The 16722-nt window shown below is 35.3% G+C and overlaps 1 protein-coding gene across 1 annotated transcript in view; it reads left to right on the top strand.

Moving 5' to 3' along the window:
- The window catches only part of fam117aa (family with sequence similarity 117 member Aa), a 31059-nt gene continuing 14337 nt past the window's right edge, over positions 1–16722 (top strand). Inside the window, exons 1-3 of the mRNA XM_056453330.1 lie at positions 1–483; positions 11076–11224; positions 15572–15667. Coding sequence (XP_056309305.1) covers positions 366–483; positions 11076–11224; positions 15572–15667 — 363 coding nt within the window. The 5' untranslated portion in view covers positions 1–365. The remainder of the gene's footprint in view (positions 484–11075; positions 11225–15571; positions 15668–16722) is intronic.

Here is a 16722-nt window from a genome sequence, read left to right as displayed (position 1 = left end):
GCATTGAAGAATTGGCAGCAGCCCATACAATGAAGTTCTGCTCCTCAGCTATAAGTTTACTAGGCCAAGTGGAATAAACCGTTCAGGACGGTGCATACGAGGTTTAGATGGTTAATCACACAGTAACAATACCGCATTTCGTTAAATTAGTTAGTTTAGAAGAACTTAACTAACGTTACCATGACAAAAGAAAGTAGCTGACTAGCTAGCGACTGTGCTAAATCAAAATATTTGCATAGAAACTTTATTTTTGACGGCTGAGTTGGACGAAAAACCTTCCTGTGGTGTCAGCTGTGGGCAAACGTTGGAGTTTGCGAGATTCGTGAACTTTTGAAAGACTTTTTAGAGCACAAAAGCGACTGGGAATGTCGTGTCGGAGTGGAGTGGCCCGGGTGGGTAATCAAGGACTGCAGCCCCTCCGAGCCACGGTTCCGTTTCAGCTGCAGAACCGATCAGCACTGCGCTGCAAAGACACCAAAACAGGTAAAAACCGCAAGAAAAACACCTTACAAATACGTGCTGTTGACTTGGTAGTATGCTCAACTTTCCTATCAACTTGAACACTTCTCGTTTGTTGGTTAGAACTCTTACATTATTAAAATTAGCCGATAATGGTAATAATAACGTGAATGGAAAAACTACAGATGTAATATGTGCTTCAGCAGCTGCTCTTTCAATGGCTTCAGTGCTCAGTCAACGGTGTTCAAGAAATTTCCCAGTGCACTGAACGACCCCCACCGCTCTTATTCCCTACATGTTTTGTGCTCACAAAAGCATGGCATGGGACTGAACAAACATAGCAGGTCTGTTGTATCAAAACATTTCTGATGTCTGTTTTAGGTGTTTTTGTTTGCCTGCGGTGTTTTACAAGCTTTCTCGTCCACTGTTCAGCTTATAAACAGTGTGTGTGTCCACCAGTGCTCATGAGGTCTGTTTTGCTTCAGCTTAAATATCTGCAGGCCAGGCAGCATCAGGAAAAACAAATTACAACTGTCACATTCCAGTGATCTGCACTTACACACCAGGATGTCAGATTGTGAACAGTTCTCGCATTGTTTTATGTCGCTCAAGCATTGTGTTGTACAGAACTATTTTAATTGCTTGTTTAGTATCATGTATAAGGGGTCTTCAACCTTTTTCTAGACCTCCTTGGTGTTTCAAGAATGGTGGAAGGACTTTAATTTGTAATATATGTGTGCTATACATTAAACCTGGTGTATAATAACATGTATATTAATATACAAGTTGTTTAAACTCAAAAATTATGGTTTCATAGTAATGGCAGAACTATTTTAGGTTCAGTGAAGAACCAGTTAGTTTTTATACTATATTTTAGTTTAATAGTGTTTTATATAATAATTGTATCACTTATTTTTTGGGGAATCTTATCAATTTAAAGAACTTTTGTGGAATAAAACGTATTCCTCATTGATGAAAGTCTTTCATTGAACCACGAATAACAAACTTTTGTTTTAGGAGTTTACTATTGCATTGCATAGGCCTGTCACAATAATCAATATATCGACTTATCACACAACACATGGACATGAGCTCAGTCATTTTTGCGTTTCATTGGCCATTCGTGAAAAACAATTCTGGAAACATTTTATCTGATTGAACATCTCTATCTCTATTGGAGGTGTCAGTGTCAGTATGGTTAAAAAATACTATAGTGTCTACTATAAATTACTATAGTATGTTTCATGTGGTTGTCTGACGACTGAAAATAGATCTGATAGCAGATATCGCAGCCTCTGTTACTTTACATCTTGCACCTTTTTTTTGTTAATATTTATGATTATTTATTTAGGATATGCATTTTCACATTCTGACTCCAATGCCTAATTATTAAATTGTTCAAATAACTATAATTATGTGTTTTTGGTGGAGTGTACTTGCATTGTGACATTATATTGTTATTCTGGCATTAAATTGTCTTAAAATGACAATAATATCATTTATCACAATGTATTTTGGTGCGATATATCGTACGACAAAAAATAGATATTGTGACAGGCCTAGCATTGCAACTTTTTTCACGAAAGTAACTTTTCGATCAAACAATTGTTGCAAACCTAGAAAAGTCATGGAATTTTGACATGGCATTTTACAGGCCTGGAAAATTTTTAGAAAAACCCACAAAGTTTTAGAAAAGTCATGGAAAACAGATATCTGTATACCTGAATATAGGTTATTTATTTCTTTTCTGTCCTTGGCCAATCACATACTCTCACATTATTAGTGCGGTGTATGCATTATCTAAATCAATTTTACACAGATAGAAATATAAATTGAAACTAAATATTTTACGATATGCTGTAATAAATTTGAACAGCTTTGTTTTTCTTTTACCACTCATATGTAGACATAGCATGAAACATTAGGTCATGAAAATTTACTTGAAAGTCTTGGAAATTCGTGGAATTTTAGTAGTAAAAATGTGTATGAACTCTGTTTTTAATAACCTGCATTACTTTATAGTCAACTTTTGTGTAGGTGTGACTCTTTTCATTAGTGCCTGGGTCTTTCATGTATTTTACATCTACATATTGTCAGATTTGTAATACTTTAAAATAGGGCTGGACGATTTGGCCTAAAATCAAATCTTGATTAATTGAACATTTTTATTCGTTTACGATTGATGAAGATTATTTTATTAATTAATTATTTATTTTTTGCCCTCTCCGTGCCACCTACACTCGTCAACGCTACCAAGTTCACCAATCATAGAGCTTGCGATATGCATCGTCGCAACGTGTAGTTAAATTTTTTGAGAGGTCAGCGTCGGCATCAGTCACAGCGAGGGCTATGCGAACGCGTGAAGGCTCCAGACCATACGCAACCATACACTCAACGCAGAAGTGCAAACAGAGCGGGGTCATGTGACTCCACATGTGGTAGGGAAAGTACTTGAAAAAATTGTCCTGTAAATTTTTGATTATAGATTCAGAATGTCGATTTTTGATTAATCGCTCAGCCCTACTTTAAAAAGTCTTGACTTGTTTATAGTACAGTGTGTTAATCACAAAGATAGTTTGATTCTCATCCTCACAATGTACAAATGAACACCAGTGAGTTTGCGAACAGATTGACTGAAAAAACTTTTATCATGCTTTAGCTCAACAGCAAATCCCTCTGGTCTCTTAACATTGTGCTGTTGCTCATTAAGCGTTATAGCCCACGCAGACCGAGGCCACTTTCGTAGATTTCCACAGAACTGGAACACCAGTCATTCAAGAAGTTTTACACATGCCTTCCTTACATATTTGCTCGTTAAATATCTAGACACCCTCACAGCTCTTTCACCTGCCACTAAGAGAATCCTTTGTGCCGAATTCATCAGAATTTATTTTTAAAATAGTATGTTTTTTTTTTTATTATTATTTTAAATCAGATTATGTGGAATCTGTTTCTTTAAGTACACATAACTGGTCAGAAGCTTCTTTAGCTGTTGTTAAATGTAGCCCAGTGTCATGCATGTGTTTATATAGGTACACAAAGGAGCTCAGGAGGGGGGTTCAGAGGTTGTGTTTAAAGTGTTTGGCTGCATGTAACTTTAGTTCATATGCAAGTGTGTGTATTTTTATACCCTGCTCACCGTGCCTGGAAGAGCGCTCAGGAAGACTGTAAAACATACATGTGCAGCCTCATTGAGAAAACACAAATGATCTTATTAAACCTGTCAAAAATATGTTCAGGTCATTTTTTTCACACCAAACACCAAATGTAAAATCAAAAAAATGACCCAAAAAAGACTTCAATGAATACACTAAAAATAAATGATTATTAGACTTTTTTAAGTGGTTGCAAACTATTTATATGGGCTGAATTTAAACAAACAATTTAAGTTGAACATCAATAAAATTAACTTGTTTGTTTAAATTCAGCCCATATAAATAGTTTGCAACCACTTACCTTAAAAACATTTTGTAAATCCAATGAATCCTCTTTTTCAGAGTGCTTTTTTAAAAAACATTTATTTAAAGATTTGCCATGACAAAACAGTGGTATAGACTATTTCAGTGAGGTAATGTCATTGCCCATGAACATTTCCTGCTTGTTATGAAAGTATTTCATTACTTTAACAAGGAAATTCAATCATAACCTAATGTTAAAACATCTACCATAACATTATTTATCAATATACGGCTGTTTTTGAATTCTTGGAAGCTATAGAAATGAAAAATGTATAACAGGAATACGTTGGGATGTTTTTGTTTACATCCCTCAAAATAAGGGTGTCATGTCATCATATGCAATAATACAGCCATCTATTATACAATATTCCATTGGCTAGTAAATCAAGTCTTTTGTGAAGGGTAACAAAATTAACAAAAATACTCTTATTATATATTCTCCAAAAACTCCCACAGAGGATTCCAGATATGTCTGAAAATATTAGATTTCTGATGCAAGTCATAAGTTAGTTTTTCTTAGGGTAAGAAAATGGCAGTCTGATTCAACCACATCCGCTTGTTAAGTCGTGATGTACTGTATGGAATGCTGTTTCCAGGTTCAAGCCGCTACTCGTTTAAATTGAGAAAATATTCATTTTATGACCACGTTTTTGTCATATCACACATTAAAGTGACTTTTATATAAAATCATGGTGTAAACAACAGTCTCTGAACTTGCTGCATCACAGACACCAATATTTTAACAATTTAAGATTGATAAATAACTGGAGATGGCGAAAGACTTACCAACAATCTTCTGAACTTTTACTTCTTGCATTAAAGATGTTATATTCAATTGGCAAATAAAAATTATAGTTAAAATGGTTGTTTTTCAGTCAGTTTATGGAAAGATGGTCTTGAAAAAAGATACATGCTTTTCATGTAGGCATTCAAATTTGGACTATTGTAATGTGCTATTGTAAAGCATGTTAACCAACAATTGCACCACTTTTCCACATTTGCACCAGACACTTTCTTACAATAACTTCATATATCTTTAATAAAGTGTGCTTCACACAAGTGAGTGGGCTTGACAAACCTGTAGAAACACTTTGCTCTTTAAAAAAGCCATCTCCCTCTCATTACTCTAGTTCTTAATTCTCTGGGTGCTAACAGTTTCTTTTGTATAATTCTTCTGTTTTGCCTTTTCTTTTTGAATCACTGAATGCCTCCTCAATTGCAAGTCGCTTTGGGCAAAAGTTTTGTCAGTCCTCCCTGTCGAGATAACAATTGGTTCAAAATGCTGGTTTATACCTTGAAGAGACGCCATATTAGGGCTGGGCAATATAGCAAAAATGCAAAATAATAATTTTCCATATAGAACAATAACTATATATATATTTAGAGATACGTTTTTAATCCTTCCAGATTTAAAAGAGTACCCCAACAATGACTAAAGTCGCAAAAATTAGAGGGTCCATTAAATGGCAACATTTTCGGTCAATAATTTTTCGGTGACCGAAGAATCGGTACATCTCTAATATCAACACACTTCTAGATTCCCATTGTTGCACATTTCTGCTGTGTGATTGGCTCTTGAATCAATATAGAGTGAAAAAGTCCAGAGCTTATTATTGTTATTGACAAATTTATCCTGATTCGATATAATATTGTTTATGGGCCCATCCCTAGACCATATAACTCCAAATCAAGCCTATTTGCACTGGCTACCAGTTAAACAGCAAATAGTTTTAAAGCCATAAATGCTTTGACTCCAGAGTACATCACAGATCTGTTAATTATTCAATCTTCCTCGAGATCATTAAGATCAAATTCACAGATTATGCTGAAGGTTCCATGTAGTGTAGAGGTGATCTTGCATTCTCAGATATAGATTATAGTGCTCTTCGACCTCTCTGCCAATGTTTAAATCATGTATTAAGACCCATTTGTTTTATAGTTCAGCATTGTTATTTATAGTTTGGTATCATCATTAGGATTTTTGTTCTTCCTGTACAGCACTTTGGTATACCTGAATGTTTTTTTTTAGTGTGCTTTATTTAAAAAAAATCTATCTATCTATCTATCTATCTATCTATCTATCTATCTATCTATCTATCTATCTATCTATCTATCTATCTATCTATCTATCTATCTATCTATCTATCTATCTATCTATCTATCTCTCTCTCTCTCTCTCTCTCTCTCTCTCTCTCTCCTCTCTCTCTCTCTCTCTCTCTCTCTCTCTCTCTCTCTCTCTCTCTCTCTCTCTCTCTCTCTCTCTCTCTCTCTCTCTCTCTCTCTCTCTCTCTCTCTCTCTCTCTCTCTCTCTCTCTCTCTCTCTCTCTCTCTCCTCTCTCTCTCTCTCTCTCTCTCTCTCTCTCTATCTCCATACATACATATACATACACATACACATATACATATACATACATACATATACATACATACATATATACATGGATATATAGATATATGTATATATTCTAGGGATGCTCCGATCAGAATGTTTGCAGCTGATACCTTATCATGGTGATAAGCACTTTGTTGCATAAAGCACATTTTCTCTCACACCCCCACACATTATTTACCTCCTAACATGTTGTAGTTGCTGATGTGTAAAATATGTGTGCACACGTGCATCGTCTTCTGCTTGTAAACTCATAAACATAAACACTTGCAATCGGTTCATGAGATCGGCCAGATTAGCTAGTACCGATTGAGTGATGAAATGTGATTATCAGCCAATACTGATCTCTGGCTGATCAATCAGAGCATCCCTTATCGATTCTGTATTGAAAATGTATCATATATGAAGTATTAGTTAAAAGTCAGATGTGGATATTTGTTGTGTTTTCATTTAATGACCTTACAACTTCAGTTAAACCATAAAAATATGACAATCTTTTTATTTGGAAGAGAAAAACACTACATTTACACATAACTGAATTTATTTGTCAAAAAAGGCGAACTACAGTTAATAGTTTATTATTGGTTTCATTTTACTATACGCACTCCATATGGATAGAAAAACAAAGAGCCATTCTCTGAGTCTTCCTCATTAAGCAAGCATGCATTATCACAAATAAAAAACTTAAAATGGATCACAAATTAAACAACTGAAATACAGAGCACACACTGTAAAAGATGCTGGGTTCCACACAATCGAGTTCTGTTGCTATAACATGAAGGAATTAAGTTAACTAATTAGTTTTTACAAATTTAAGTGGATTGAACTTAAAACAATTAAGTTATTCCCCCCCAAAATGCAAGAACTGTTGTTTCTGCTCATTTTATACAAGTAGTTTGAACAAACAAACATAGTTTTTGAGTGCATGCAAAAGTTTTGCTCTATCCTGTAAATGTAAACACCATAAAAAGCGATCGGTAATTTTAATTAAGGTGAGTTAACCTGTTGCTGTAAAAGTGACAAGTTGACTTGAACTGAAATAAGTGAATAAACCCTTAGAACTGTTAAGTTGACTTAGTTTTTATAATTATGCACATATTACATGTATTTGGGGTATAAAAGCAATAGGTTTACTCTCTTTTTAAGTCAACTACTTTTAAAGTGTATTTGCGTGTGTTTGTATATTCAGTGCTCAGCATAATAGAGTACACCCCCATTTTGAAAATGAATATTTTTATCCATTTCTAAGTGATTATAGGCAATGTGTTTTGGTGCATTTGAACAAAACAGATTTATTAAACAGATACATTTATTAAAATCGTATTTTAGTCACCAAAAATATTCAGAAATGGAAAGATAATACATTTAAATTAAAGCAAAATATTGCAAAAATAAATTACAAACTACATTTCAACTAAATTTTTCAATTTTTTTGTTTCTCTTGATTTTTTTTCCACTTTAGAATTTGTATTTAATGTTTTTCTCTAACATATAAATTTGGGTGTACTAGTTTTTGGACCCTTATTCCAAGTTATTTTGTTAGATAAGCTCCAGGTTTGGCTAATGTATATGCAATGTATATCCTATTAAAATTTTGAATTTAAAAGAGATTTGTGAGGAGTGTATTTATATATGCTGTGCACTGTACATGTACATCTCATTTTTATTCTTAATTTTGAGGTTAAATGCACTGTAATTTGCGCATATTTTTGTGATTCACTGGCACGCTAGTTGCATATCCATATCAGACTACACACACAAACCTCAACCCTTACAATGTCTCACATTCATGCACATAGTCACCCAACCTGCTTGATTCCACACCCTTAACCTCCATGAAAAAATACTCTCTGTACCAGACAAGTATGCCTTGTTTAACGCCTGACAGTAAATAGTCGCCATCAAAAAGTTTCCCGAAGTCACTGAAAGACCCCAGGGGCTGGGAGGAGTTGAATGGATCGAGGACCAGCCTGAAAAGGTCAGAGATCAGGTGTAGTGTTGTATTTGTTTCTTTGACGAAACCAATGCACTGAAGAAAACGATCTGTTGTGCGTGCAAATGTGATCCTCTGAAGTATTTTTTGGCCAAGAGTCCGATAACTACCTCAACCACAGTGTGTTAGTGAAGCACCAGGATATTCAGCATCCGCTACGACAACAGCATCTATTTATAACAGGTCTTTCATGCAGGGAATGTGTGCCAGTTTGATGTACAAGCTGCTGAAAGCGCCAACTCATGGGATAAATGTGAAAAGGATATTATAGACAAACAAATTGTCAGAATGAAACGAGAGTTATGGTCAGTAGTGCAGCGGTTAGTTGGTGTGTGTGTGTGTGTGTGTGTGTGTGTGTGTGTGTGTGTGTGTGCATTTCCTCCCTTCTGGCTATGTTTGGCAATTCAGTTAGATTAAAAAATAAGAAGTTATTTTTACCTCCTTGTCATCCATCACACTGTTTAATTAAATGATTTATGTATCACTTTTTAAATTCAAGTTAAGCAGATTTGTTGGAGAACACACATTGTCAGCTTGTGCACGTAACTACAACAGAGGCTTTATTTTTTAATGGTTTGGAAATCTTGTCTGTTCAATTAAAAAATAAATGGCTTCAAATTCAAAAAACAGCCATGAAAATCATAGGAATAAAACAATACGAGCCCATACAGAACAGGCGATCATGAAAAGAGCAGTAAATATTAGTGCTAGTTCCAAACATCCTCTTTTCAGTGAATATCAGCTGTTACCATCAGGAAAAAGACTGAGAATGCCAATGTGTAAGACCAATAGACTGAAGCTTTCGTTTGTTCCTACCTCAATAAAACTGTTGAACTCTACCAAGAACAATGCACTTGTAGTACTTTACCTCCTGACTGTGTTCTGTGCTTTACATATTTCATATTCATATATGGTCTTATTCTGTAAACAATGTATGTTCTTTATCGTTTTGTTTGTTTTATTCATATTATTGTCTGCTTAAAGCAATGTTGTAGCATCTTTTTGCCCAAGACAAATTTCCTCTCGGGGACAAATAAAGTTTATCCTATCCTATTTCCTACCTGATGCTTAAATAACGAAATGCTAAAATAGGTATAAAAATACTTGCTTAAGGTAAAGTTTTTAAGCATAAAACAAATAATTAGCTATTTGACTTGATGTTCTTCTGAATACTGTGTCTCAGTATGTAACGGCTCCGAATTGCACGCGTTGGGCATTCAGTTGTCATGTTGGAAAACAAACCATTTTACTTTACAATTAAGTTTTGTGTTCAAATGTTTTAACCATTTGCCAGAATCCTACCATAATGTAGAAAATGCAGACTGGATTGCAGAATCCAGTCATTAAAATTTAATTTTCTGTACAATTCAAGAAGTTTTGCATGGTAAAGTCTAGATTGGATACGCGGCCGACCGGAAGTGCGATATGCACAATAATGCATATTATGCATTATTAATGCATAATTAATAAAATACAATAAATGGGAAATTTAATAAATAATATAAATAATTCTCGTTAACTTCCGGCCGCAACCGTATCCGAACTAGCAACAACTGTTTTGGATGAATAATGATACTCTTCACAATCATTTTAATTAAGAATTAACATAATCATATGCGCACACAGAAACTCAAGCATCTTCATGACAATCATCAAAAGTTCCTTCATTTTTCATTCCAGCTATTTGAGTACAAATAACGAAGGTATTTTGTGATTCAGTTCAGTGTTAAAATGTACTTTTGAAATGAGCTACAATAGTTCATACAGACATGGACCGTTTTATCCAGGCCAGTTTTATTAGTTTAACTTTTTATCCTTTCGTTGAACCACAATTCAAAAAGCATCTGATTTTCATTCATTTATTTTGAGCAATTTTTGGATCAGATAGATAGATAGATAGATAGATAGATAGATAGATAGATAGATAGATAGATAGATAGATAGATAGATAGATAGATAGATAGATAGATAGATAGATAGATAGATAGATAGATAGATAGATAGATAGATAGATAGATAGATAGATAGATAGATTTATTTATTTATTTATTTTTTATTTATTTATTTTTTTTTTTCAAGTAGGGCTGCATGATATTAGAAAAATCGAACATCGCAATATTTGTTTAATCTGCGATTTATATATTGCGATAGGATTACAATTTCACTAGATTTGTTGAATAACTATTTGAAAAAAATGTATAATTTTAGATCGATTGAGATGATTCTGTAGGGGAGTGCATCTGCATGAAATATAACAAACAATCTACAAGCATAGATCATTTAATAATGAAAAAGAAATATATTTAATAAACAGCGTTTTATTGTTTCCGAGGAGTTGATCTGTATTGGTATACAGTAGTTGAATAATCAAATGTAAAATAATACTACATAGTAGGGCTGGGCGATATGGCATGTGGCATGTGTATGGCAATGTGTCAGTTACAGACGGTACAATTTCATTGGCCTGAATGCTTTTAAAACCCTCACACAGTCACAGGCCTCAAAAAACACTGAATGATGTGTGAAATGATCAATTATAATCCATTGCAATGTGTGTAGTCGTGATGTGTCTATTACGAATGCGCACATTGTGATATCAATGCTAAAAACTATATATTGTGCAGCCCAAGATTCAAGTAATTTTAGTCACCAGTGTTTTTTTTTCTTTCTTCAATTTAAGGGTACTAACAATTTTGCCCACGTCTATATGTATGTTAATTAGCTCTTTATGGTTTAAAAACTAATCTCGAAGTAATGATTATCTGTGACTTTTTAGCTGAATGCAAGACAAAGGGCCGTCCGCCGAAGCCAACCTTACGTCGGACCTTGTCTCTGGACACTTTGGTGGGACCGTACCTGCAGGGCAACTGGCCAAGAGAACCAGAGTGTCAGCCTGTTACCTGTGTCAACGACAAAGCCACACAGGTGAGATCTCTTCACATGAATAGTTATATTTTTATTTTTGAGAGAACATGGGCTGCGATATATTTAGCCAACAAAGGAGGTCCTGTCCGACCATGTGGAGTTACTACTCAGTGGGGAGTAAAACAAACCATTGGTTTGATCTGCCGGTATGATACACATACAAAATTACGCACAGCTGTTTTAACACTTGTGTTGTTTGCAGAGTATAGTTTTCAAATGGTCAGGGGATTTTCATGTTTGTTTTAGAAAGCTGAAGTCAAGCGGTTGCTAATGAAAGATCTTGGCTTTGGGGAGAAAGATTTTGGCTGGTATTGGAAGAACTTTAGTAAAACTCGGCTGGGAACGGCAGCCATATTGTTTTTTTCAAATGGGTTCCATATGGGCTCCTGGAGCACTGCTCCAACATGCCTGCTGGGGTTTGCTGTATTCAGTCAAACACAAAAGGTGGAAGTCCCACTGCTGAGGCTGTTCATTTTAATTCAGATTTAGCTCAGTTAGTTTGTAAAGATTTCACACTGTTAACAAAGTTTGATAATATAAGAAAAGCCAGATTGCACTTGTATGTAATGGTGCCTGTCTGTTCAAGTTCACTCTTGAAAAAACCTGTTTGTTTCTTGATACTGATTTGTGGCATTGGCATGAATGATACCTCAAATTATGCTACTTGCATATGAGAGTTGTCTGAATGTTGTTACTAAGCAAACAGAGTTGTAAATATCTGTGTAGATGATTAAAAAAAAAAGACAAAAATCTCAGAGAAAATGATGTAAGAGCTGTATAAAGTAAAGTTTGGTATGTAGAACTATACTGATTAGATTCTCATTCACATGCTTTTGCTTTGTATTTTATAGTTTTACTTGGAATTTGATTCTGGTATTAGTTTTGTTTAAATATTGTTTCATTAGAGGCACTTGCACCGTTTAAAAGTTGTTTTTATGAAGGCATTTTATAATGTTACAATTTAAAGTTCCTGTCCACAATGCTGAAAATAAACAAAGAAATGTTTCTTGAGCACCACATTAGCATATTAAAATCATTTATAAAGGATTATGTGAGAGTGAAGACTTAATGGTAATAGAAAAAATAAGTAATTTTTATATAGAAATAGCTGAACTAACACTTGTGTTGTGATTTAAAAACGCTTGGAGTAGTGTGTTTACAAAGGTCATCGTTGTTTTTTTAATCTACATAGAGACACATTTAGCTGTATTTGCTGCATTTTTGTGTAATTTTTCACAATTTATCCAGATGGAAGCGCTGTTTTTGGAGTGTGAAACCTCCCTTTTTTACTAGAGTGGATAAATCTGAAAATTACATGCCCTAGTGTTTTTGTGTGAACCACCTTGACCATAGTCAGACACTCGCATAACAGCAACAACAATGACAGACAGACTACATATTTGTGCTTGTCTTGCAGAAGCTACTGAGCTAAACAGCTTTACTAAAAATATTTGTCATCTTTTTCATTTCCATACATTGTGTAAAGTTTATTTACATGCTTCAAATCTTCTCAGATTTTATGTACAGTGCAGGAAATAAGTATTCATCACGTCACCATTTTTCTCAGAAGACCTATTTCTAAAGATGCCGTTGACTTGCAATTTTGGTAACAGCCAAAGAAATCCATATATGAAAAGAAAAATAATATGAATAGTTTACAAATTAAGTTATGTGTAATAAAATGAAATGGCAAAGCATTGAACACATGAAGAAACGGAGGTGTAGAAAGGCACGGAAAGTCCAGACAGCTGTTGAAATCTCTTTTATTCAGCAACCCTCTGCCTTCATTGTAAATAAATATTAACTGCTTCAGTCCAACATCTACATTACTAGGATGATAAAGATGAAACCAGGGTGGACATTTCAGCAAGGCAATGATCCAAAACACAGCCTAGGAAACTCTGAAATTATTTCAGAAAAATAAAATCAAGCTGTTGAATGTAAAATAAATATAAAATAAAGATCAGTTTGGATAGACGAAACCCATAGAACCATTAAGGTTTTTACACGGTTGAAGTCTGAAAAAAATCGCACCGGAGCAAATAAAAAAAATGGTGATGTTAAATGTTTATTTCCCCCACTGTATCTCTGTGGTAGAATTACAGCGCATTATACTGGTCTGGCATGTATATTACATAATGTTTAGTTATATTTCAGTAGTATGCACATATATTTTGAGACGATTGTATAAGGAAAGCTCTGGCTTCATGTGGACGTAGCCATAGATGCCCCTTCCAGACCGTCTGTGTCTCTCAGCAGGTGATCTGCCATGCTTGCACTGATGACCGGTCACCCAAGAAAAGGTTTTGTTTAACATGACCTTCATAGTGACCGTCCCCCTCAACCCCTGCCACACACATACAATGCCCAAGCGTAACCCCCATTCACACTCTATTTTCACATATTCACTTTGAATCATCCCGTTCTTGACTGACAAACTCAACCTACTTTAGAGTAGGCATTCAACAGTTAACCATCATACAGTCTTAAGACACTCCCAACCCCCCCTCTCTCTCCGAGCTCATCCCGTCCAATGCAAACGGGGACTTCTGAAACTTTAGCCAGCATCCAGCGTGCTGCGCATACAGACCCTCAAACCCAATGTCCGTTTATAGGCCTAATCCTACCACAGCCTGATGTGGGTGGGTGGACGAGTGGGTGTCCAGGCAGAAAGAAGCAAGGGCCGAATTTAAATTTAAATCAACTCGCACCCCTGCCCCCCAACTCGGCCGTGTGAAACTTCCAGCCACTAAGCGGACGCGGTTTACTCCCAAACTTGCACCCTGGGGGCTGGAGGTGATGACATGTTTTAATACGCCTCACTTCAACTGCCTGTTTGTTACATTAGCATCCCAAGCGCACTGAATAATCTTGACCTCTGACAGAGACCGGAAGAGAGGGACCGAGACACCAAAGGAGGACACTTTTTTTGTTTTTATTTTGGGGGGGGTGTGAATCTATGATAAGCTTTGAGATGGTGATCACTCATTGGGCCACTTGGCAGAAAATAATTTAGTGTTTGATATAGTACACAAGTGTGCACTAGTTGGACTTTTCAACCCAAGTCAACTCAGCAGGATTATATGACGGTATGCACGTGTCTGTCTTTTGTAAGTGCACTTGAAAACTAACTTTGATGCTGCATCTTTTGAAATGTGGTGCAGCCGGTGGTCGGAGAGTCTGTGGTTTCTATCATGCATGTCTCCGCACAGCTGTGTATGTCTGTGTGTGTTTTTGGGTGTATCTGTGTGCTCCAGGTGTGTCAAATATTCTGTCTCGTATTCAAATACGTTTATCGAGGCGCGGAAGCAGCTTTCAGTTCCATTTGTCAAGTACAGAAAACATGTCAACACTTGGCGAATGGGGTGCACACCTCTCAGGAGTGGATGCTTTTGCTGGAACTGGTGCATGAAAGAACGGCTTGGTTTGGCTTTGTGTGTGTGCCTCAGTCGAGGGTGTGTTATCAGCTGTCTTGAGTTCAGTGGATTATTTTATGTAAAGTCTTTGAGTCTGTTTGGGATAGCTGGTATTCATTGAAGGGTGGTTGAGTTTGGGTTATCCCGAACGAGCTTTGATGTTTCCATGAGAATGCAATGTGGGTGTGAGGTTTGGAATAGAGTAACTGTTAAATAAGGTCACTTTGAAAGTCAAATCAGTCCTCACAATTGCTGTTTCTCAATTCCAAGAACACAGAGAACGGACTCGTGTTCTTGTAGAGACTGGTCCTGCCAAGTTACTTCGAAAGAACGAACTCGGGAGACCGCGAGAACCGAGAACACATCCTTTGAGAAATGAGATGCTGCGTTCTTCCTGATGGTCACATGACCTTCACGCATTTTTAATAGAAAATAATTGAAACATTACAGCATTCAAACAACGATTTATTGATTTTCCCCTTTTCAATAAACACAACATCCACAAAAACTTAACAAATATACGGTGCACAATACAAATAAAACAGATTTTAATATAAATTTCAGCAATTATACACCCTTAGTGTGTTTATGCCTCTATTAAGATTTTCATGGTGATGTTTACTTTGACCATCTCATTTAGGGGAAACTATAAGTTATATCTCTGAATTTTAATAATCAATCTTTTTAAAATGCTGCACTTCCCACCTCCTTTATTCATCCGCAATGACTTCTGGGACTTCTCGAGCGAGTTTTGTGCTCAGGTCTCCATTGATGTGTCCTCGATGTCAAGAACACATTCGGGAACTTTCACGCGTCCTCCGTTCTTGTGGTCTTGAGTTTTGGAACTGAACTCTGGCAGTTGATGAAAACACGAGAAAGCAAGAACTCTGAAGAACGCATGTTGAGAAACAGCCATTGTCTCTTTTCTTAGACTCCCAGTTCCTGGATTGAGGAGACGCGGGGGCGGAGAGGAGGCGGCGGACATAAGCGCTCGGCATCATGGGGGAGCGCCGAACACCTACGAGAGGTAAGTGTTTATGATATTTGAGATGCAAAGTAGTTTCACTGTAAGGCCCAGGATGTTTTTTTTCTCCTTATGAAAGCCATTTGTGAATGTATAATTGTTTATTTACGTTTACTTTGCTTTTACTCTAAAATTTGCCATTTTAGTCTCTATAAAATACCCTTTTAAAACATCCTTGCTTAGAAATTTCAAATTGTTATTAAAAATGTCTTATTTAAAACCATGGAAGCAATTGTTTTATAATTGTATATCATTAATACAGTCATATTTTCAGGAAAACCTCATTAATGAATAAAGTTTCAGCAAATGTATTATGTAATCAAGTAAGCCAAAATCAAATGTTCAACCAATCAAATCAATTTACATTAATAAAAGGAGAAAACAAAAGCAAACAAGCTTTAAATCCAACACATTTTTGTTCAACTCTTCATAAACCAAACAAACTTTACAGTATTTCCAGGCCCAGGCACATTACCTTTTAATACCCTTTACATTTCAATCAACAGGGGATAAAATATATAATGAATTTCCATAAAGATGTAAATCATTTCTTAATATGCAAAACCAATAGTTATAAAATGTACACACAAATAAATAAATAATAAAAATAGTAATAATTATAATCCATTTGTGCAACTGTGTATTCGATGCACTTTGAAATATCTCTTTAGTTTATGTATGTTAACGTAGATTTTCCTAATTTATTTATATATGTCTATCTGTCTGTCTGTCTGTCTGTCTGTCTGTCTGTCTGTCTGTCTATCTGTCTATCTATCTATCTATCTATCTATCTATCTATCTATCTATCTATCTATCTATCTATCTATCTATCTATCTATCTATCTATCTATCTATCTATCTATCTATCTATCTATCTATCTATCTATCTATCTACCTATCTACCTACCTACCTACCTATCTAGCTATCTGTCTATAAATATAATATTAATGATAATTATTATTATTATTATAATTATTATTTATTTATTTATTTATTTTTGCACTGTTTTTTTTCTATTTCCTGAAAGTAGCTAATTAGTCTATAGACATTATCATTA

Source organism: Danio aesculapii, chromosome 3, assembly GCF_903798145.1.
Source record: "Danio aesculapii chromosome 3, fDanAes4.1, whole genome shotgun sequence".
NCBI lineage: Eukaryota > Metazoa > Chordata > Actinopteri > Cypriniformes > Danionidae > Danio > Danio aesculapii.
This window is presented reverse-complemented; position numbering and strand designations above follow the sequence as displayed.